This window comes from Mandrillus leucophaeus, unplaced genomic scaffold (assembly GCF_000951045.1).
Source record: "Mandrillus leucophaeus isolate KB7577 unplaced genomic scaffold, Mleu.le_1.0 Scaffold133, whole genome shotgun sequence".
Classification (NCBI taxonomy): Eukaryota; Metazoa; Chordata; class Mammalia; order Primates; family Cercopithecidae; genus Mandrillus; species Mandrillus leucophaeus.
Window position 1 is genome coordinate 1,869,513 of NW_012101288.1, and position 7,529 is coordinate 1,877,041.

The window sequence follows — 7,529 nt, forward strand, 5'->3', positions numbered from 1 at the left end:
AAAAAAAAAAAAAAAAAAAAAAAAAAAAAAAAAAAAAAAAAAAAAAAAAAAAGAAAATCCCATTTTCTGAGGAGAAACCCAAGTCGGCTATAGAAATTTGCATAAGTAATTGGGAGCTAAATGTTAATCCCCAAGAAAATGAGGAAAATGATGTCTCCAGGGCACGTCAGAGGTCTTCACACAGCCCCTCCCATCATAGAACGAGAGGCCTAGGAGGAAAAAGTGGTTTTGTGGGCCAGGCCCGGGGTCCCCACGCTGTGTGCAGCCTAGGGACTTGGTGCCCTGCATCCTAGCCACTCCGGTCAGGGCTGAAAGGGGCCAACTTAGAGCTTGAGCCGTAGGTTCAGAGGGTACAAGACTCAAGTCTTGGCAGCTTCCACGTGGTGGTGAGCCTATGAGTGCACAGAAGTCAAGAATTGAGGTTTGGGAACCTCCATCTAGATTTCAGAAGATGTACGGAAACGCCTGGATGCCCAGGCAGAAATTTGCTGCAGGGGAAGGATCCTCACGGAGAACCTCTCCTAGGCCACTGCATAAGAGATATGTGGTGTCAGAGCCCCCACAGGGTCCCTACTGAGGCACCACCTAGTGGAGCTGTGAGAAGACAGCCACCATCCTCCAGACCCCAGAATGGTCCGCTGACAACATGCACTGTGCACCTGGAAAACCTGCAGACACTCAATGACATCCAGTCATGGGAGCAGGAGGCTGCAACCTGCAAAGTCACAGGGGCAGAGCTGCCCAAAACTATAGGAACCTACCTCTTTCATCAGCATGACCTGGATGTGACATGGAGTCAACGGAGATCATTTTGGAGCTTTAAGATTTGACTGCCCTGCTGGATTTCAGACTTGCATGGGGCCTGTAGCCCCTTTGTTTTGGCTAATTTCTGCCATTTGGAATGTCTGTAGTTACCCATTGCCTGTACTCTCATTGTACCTAGGAAGTAACTAACTTGCTTTTGATTTTACAGGGTCATAGGCAGAGGGGACTTGCCTTGTCTCGGATGAGACTTTGGACTGTGAACTTTTGAGTTAATGCTAAAATAAGATTTTGGGGGACTTTGGGAAGGAATGATTGGTTTTGAAATGTGAGGACGTAAGATTTGGGAGGGGCCAGGGGCACAATGATACAATTTGGATGTGTCCCCACCCAAATCTCATCTTGAATTCCCATGTGTTGTGTGAGGGACCCAGTGGGAGGTAAGTGAATCATGGGGGCAAGTCTTTCCTGCGCTGTTCTCATGATAGTAAGTATCACGAGATCTGACGGTTTGTTTGTTTGTTGTTGAGACAAAGTCTCACTCTGTCACCCAGGCTGGAGTGCAATGGCACGATCTTGGCTCACTGCAACCTCCGCCTCCCAGGTTCAAGAGATTCTCCCGTCTCAGCCTCCCAAGCAGCTGGGATTACAGGTACCCACCATCAGGCCCGGCTAATTTTTGTATTTTTGTAGAGATGGGGTTTCACCACGTTGGCCAAGCTGGTCTTGAACTCCTGACCTCAGGGGATCCGCCCATCTCGGCCTCCCAAAGCACTGCAATTACAGGCGTGAGCCACTGTAATCTGATGGTTTTAAAAACAAGAGTTTTTCCAAATACTACATGTTCTCACTCATAAATGGGAATTGAATAACGAGAACACATGGACACAGGGAGGGGAACATCAAACACCAGGGCCTGTTGAGGGGTGGGTGACTAGAGGAGGGATAACATTAGAAAAAATACCTAATGTAGGTGACAAGTTTATGGGTGCAGCTAATTACCAGGGCACGTGTGTACCTATGTAGCAAAACTGCACGATCTGCACATGTAACCCAGAACTTAAAGTATAATTAAAAAACAAACAAAAAGCAACAACAACAACAAAAAAAAAAACGGGAGTTTTTCTGCACAAGCTCTCTTTTTGCCTGCTGCCATCCATGTAAGAGGTGGCTTGCTACTCCTTGCGTTCTGCCATGATTGTGAGGTGTCCCCAGCCACATGGAACTATGAGTTCTCCACTAAACTGCTTTCCTTTGTAAATTGCCCAGTTTCAGGTATGTCTTTATTAGCAGCATGAACATGGACTAATACATTACCCTTGCTGTGGTCACTAATGACCAAGAATTACTTTCAGTTTTCAAGTTTATATTTACTGTTTACATTTAAAATTAATACCATTTCTTTTTTTTTTTTTTTTTGAGATGGAGCTTCACTGTTGTTGCCCAGGCTGGAGTGCAGTGGTGCAATTTCGGCTCACTGGAACCTCTACCTCCTGGGTTCAAGCGACTCTCCTGCCTCAGCCTCCCGAGTAGCTGGGATTACAGGCGTCTGCCACCACACACAGCTAATTTTTTTGTATTCTTAGTAGAGGCGGGGTTTCACCATGTTGGCCAGTCTGGTTTCAAACTCCTGACCTCATGATCCACCGGCCTCGGCCTCCCAAAGTGCTGGGATTACAGGTGTAAGCCACCACGCCCAGCCTCCTCCTTCTTAAAATATGTTTTTCAGCCAGGTGCAGTGGCTCACACCTGTAATCCCAGCACTTTGGAAAGCCGAAGTAGGGTGGATCGCTTGAGCCCAGGAGTTTGAGACCAGCCTAAGCAAAATGGCAAAACTCCATCTCTACAAAAAATACAAAAATTAGCCAGGCTGGTCTGTGCTCTACAAAAAATACAAAAATTAGCCTGTGGTCCCAGCTAGTCAGGAGGCTGAGGTAGGATAAGCACCTGAGGCCACGGAGGTTGAGGCTGCAGTGAGCTATGACTGCACCACTGTACTCCAGCCTAGGTGACAGTGAGATCCTGTCTCAAAAAAAAGGTTTTTGCTGGTTTCTCCAAGCCAAGTGTCAGTTTTCTCAAATATCATATTCTTCAAATATTTCTCCCTGATGCTCACTTCCTGCTAGATACTCTAAGTGAGGTTTTCCATACCCTTAATGAACAATTGTATATCAAAGGCTCCCAAATCTCTCTCACCATCCTTTACTGCACAGACATGTAGCCAACTACCCACTATTCATCTCAATAACCCCAAAGTGCATGAAATGTAACATTTTCTAATCTGACCTATGAATCTTTCCTCTCAAACCTGCTGCCCCTCCCTTCCATACACAGAGTAACCATTTGTTTAAACTTATGCATTTTACCTTGTACTCTATCACACAGAAGTAGATGGCATGATCAATTGCTGAAGGCTCAGTCACAGCAACAACTGAGAAACCTCCCACGGGATGCTGCCTTAAATTAGTAGACAATATATAGGATTGTCTCTCCTAGCCAAAACAGAACTGGGAACCAAGGGTTGAAAGTTGGAGTGACTACTCTCACTATTACACCAAAAAGGCCATGGAAGGAACTTTTTTGTTTTTTGGGGGGGGGGCAGAGTTTTGTCATGTTGCCCAGGCTGGAGTGCAGTGGCACAATCTTGGCTCACTGCAACCTCTGCCTCCCGTGTTCAAGTGATTCTCCTGCCTCAGCCTCCCAAGTAGCTGGGATTACAGGTGCCCGCCACCATGCTCAGCTAATTTTTTGTATTTTTAGTGGAGATAGGGTTTCCTTATGTTGGCCAGGCTGGTCTCAAACTCCTGACCTTGTGATCTGCCCGCGTCGGCCTCCCAAAGTGCTGGGATTACAAGCATGAGCCACTGCGTCTGGCCAATTTTTGTATTTTTAGTAGAGATGGGGTTTCACCATGTTGGTCAGACTGGTCTCGAACTCCTGACCTCAGGTGATCCACCCACCTCAGTCTCCCAAAGTGCTGGGATTACAGGTGTGAGCCACCGTGCCCAGCCATGGAAGGAATTTTTGCCTCCTGTCTCTGACCCTGGGTTCAGTGTGTTGAGAGGTCCTACTGCCCAAGTGAAGAATGCATCCAGCAGGGCATATACTCATGATTCCATTCCATTGGAAGTTGAGGCTACCTCTTGACCACCTTGAGCTCCTCATCCCAAAGAACCAAAAAGCAGAGAAAGGGGTCCTGTTCTGGCTGGAATGAATCATTTCAATTATCAAACAGAAAATTAAAGCTTTGCTATACAATACGGACAAGAATCACATCTGAAATCTAGGGGATTTCCTGAGATGCCTCTCAGATCCCCCCTAACAGTCCTAGGCAACAGAAACTGCAACAACCCAATAAAGACATGAACAGCAGTGAATGTCCTAAAGAAACAAGGGTCTAGGTCATCCCAATAGAAATATCAGCAGAAGGAAAAGGAAATACCAAAGGAGTGGAGAAATAAAGCAGTGTATATCAACTTCGGCCATGCTACCAGCTAAGGGAAGCAGGGACTGTTACAATTTAGTTTTATACTAAATTGTGTGTATATATATATATGCGTGTATATATATATATATATATGCCATTTACTTCCTGCCAAGATCCTAACCCACACAACATCCAACCAAAGTTTCCAGTGGGAAACTTAAGTCATCCACAACCCCTTTATAGCAGTCCTGAAAAAGTCATGTGCAACTTCTGTCTATTGATTCCTGTGGGACAACACAGGTGGAAGAGGGAATGACAGATGTAAAGAAAGTGCATCGAACTCTTATCATTTGCCAACTTTATGCCCTTAAGAAAGTTACTTAACCTCCATTCTTTTAGCTGCCTCAATTATGCCTTAATCCTAATATGAGGATGAAAATATTATCTACCTCATAAGGTAATTACGAAGATTGAGTTAATACACATAAACCTTAGAAGATACCTTACATATATTAATGGCTAAATATATGTTCACTAATTCAATCATGTCAACTCTATTTCAATTCCATTTTCACAAAGGCTATCTTCATTTAGGACTTCACCATTTCTCCCCTAGATTACTGCAGTAACCTCTGAACTAGACTCCCTAATTCCCTTGTGTTTCCTATCCAATTCATATAACATAATACAACTCAAGTATCCTACTATAAGATACAAGGTACATAACTTAGGGAAGACTGCATGAGAAATTCCATAAATGAGGAGACTAGATTTAATAAACCTTTTAGGAACATTACAAATCTAAGATTCTATGACTCTTATGAAAAGTGACATTTTTCTATCTATTCAGCTTATCCTAAGTAAACATGTACATACATGGGTAACAAATCTGACAGAGAAGTTGATACCATCACTCCAGGAAAACCAGCTCTCATTAACATTTTAGTCTATGTAATAAAGGTAGCCCTAAGAAAGTAAATTAAATAAATACTTGAGTTTTCAGCCAGGTGCAGTGGTTCATGCCTGTAATCCCAGCATTTTGGGAGGCAGAGGCAGGTGAATCACTTGAGGTCAGGAGTTCGAGACCAGCCTGGCCAACATGGAGAAACTCTGACTCCACTAAAAATAAAAAAATAAGTCGGGCGTGGTCGTGCACACCTGTAATTCAAGCTACTTGGGAGGCTGAGGTAGGAGAACTACTTGAACGCAGGAGGTGGAGGTTGCAGTAAGCCAAGATCACAGCACTGCACTCCAGCCTGGGTGACAGAGCGAGACTCTGTCTCAAACAAACAAACAAAAAACTTGAGTGTTCAAGCTTTTTCCTAAAATTGATTATATCAGCAATTCATACATCTAAATTGTGTCGGGGGCTGGGGGGAGGTAGAGGGTTTCTAGATCTCAAATTCTCTGTCTAAAACTTCATTACAAAGCAACATCACCTAGTCAAGAAGCAAAAGTAGCCTCTTAGAAGCCAAGTCAGTGAGTGTATTAATCTTAATCTTTTTCATAGAAGAAATGTTGCTATGGTCTTATACTTGTTTCATGCACAATTATAAAATGCTTGGCTATACAGGCTTTCACATTATATACCAGATAAAGAGTAATAAAATTTTAATTAGGAAATTGAAAAAAAAGGAAAGGGAGAATTTGGGAGGCGATAGTTATTAGTAGAAGGACCATGGAACTTGTAATCATACAGACCCTAATTTTAATTCTTACCTATTCTCGAAACAATTATCTGGAAGACTATAAACTTTCTAAGTACTGTGAGGGGTGGATTGTTACTCTTTATAGTGGACTTGTTACTGTTTATAATTGTTGAGAATAAACTTACCACAACAGATTTTCTCTGGAAATTTATGTTGTTGATGCAGACGACCTGATGGGTTGTATATTAATAAATATAAAAAGAAAATAAAGAAGAAATAATTTTTATTATTAAAGTATAATTATATCCAAGTATAAATTAGGACTATGTTCTAAGTAATTCAAACTTGCATGTCAATATTTCATTTTAAAACTCTACAAATCGGGGCCTGGTGCGGTGGCTCACACGCCTGTAATCCCAGCACTTTGGGAGGCCGAGGCAAGCAGATCACGAGGTCAGGAGTTCGAGCCCAGCCTGGCCAACAGAGTGAAACCCAGTCTCTACTGAAAATACAAAAGTTAGCCGGGCATGGTGGCACATGCCTGTAATCCCAGCTACTCAGGAGGCTGAGCTAGTAGAAAAGCTTGAGCCCGGGAGGTGGTGGCTGCAGTGAGCCAAGATCGCGTCGCTGCACTCCAGCCTGAGCGACAGAGAGAGACTCCATCTAAAAAAATAAAAAAATTAAAAAAAAAAAAAAAAAAACCTTTACCAATTGGGATGATTTTTACAAATCTAGCAACAGTCACGAAAACAGATTTTACAGAAATACAATCTAGTACTTAGAAAAAAACTTAAGTAACCTGCAACGGGAATTAAATTTGCTGAATAACACTGTCATTCAAAACATTTTTACCTTACAAACACCATTTCCATCCAACTAGTAAATTCTAGTTTCCCAGGCCCACCAAGTCAATTTCAAGCAATCACAAAATGTAATTAATGGCAACAAAACCAAAAGGAAGAAAGGGAAATGAAAAAATACTTATAATTTATATGGCCTTGGGCTTTCAAAGCCCTTGTCTCCTTTCTTCCTGTTCATTCTGGCGGGCTCTACACCAGTCAGCGGCATGAAGTGGTCCCGCGGAGCTTGGCTTCCCGGCTTCCCGGTGGGATACAGGGCATTACTGGTCTTTGGCACCTCACACTCCCCGCTCCCCTGCGGTCCCCAAAAGTCACGTCTCGCAGCCGGCCAGTCCCCAGGGGCGCGAACTGAAGGGTGCTGCCCGTCTCAACCTCGATCCTTCGACTAGCTCCTAGAAGCCGCCGTCAACAAGCTTCTGTCACAGAGATGCTCCTCTCCGCAAAGGCTCAAAGCGACCATCGGCCGACATGTCGTCTGAAACCTCTGACCTCCGACGTCAGCGGAAGTGGAACGGCGGCGGGGGTAGAACTAGGAAGTCTTGTCAATGGGCGGGGCTTGCGATTTTCGCCTGTGCCTTATCGTAAAAAATTGTTAAAATTTAGGAAAGCGAAGAAACTATTTGGTGGATGAAGCGAGAACAGCAGCAACAAAAGGAGGAAAGGTAGTTTTCTAGTACAAGCATATTAAGAAGAATGGAGGACAAAGTTTGCGAAGAGCCAGGTATAAATAGGCTGGGGCAGGGTGCTAGTAACCGGGCGGGGTGGGGTGGTGGGAAGTCTCCCTAAATCAGGAGAAGGTGCGTGCCTCTGGCTTGCTGTGTCAACAGACAC

General features: G+C 43.9%; 1 protein-coding gene across 1 annotated transcript in view; it reads right to left on the minus strand.

Moving 5' to 3' along the window:
• Positions 1-7,206, minus strand: part of TAF2 (TAF2 RNA polymerase II, TATA box binding protein (TBP)-associated factor, 150kDa) — a 104,282-nt gene extending 97,076 nt beyond the window's left edge. Inside the window, 2 exon segments of the mRNA XM_011973021.1 lie at positions 6,024-6,078; positions 6,824-7,206. Of these exon segments, the coding sequence (XP_011828411.1) occupies positions 6,024-6,078; positions 6,824-6,906 (138 nt within the window). The 5' untranslated portion in view covers positions 6,907-7,206.
• Positions 7,207-7,529: the final 323 nt, after the last annotated feature.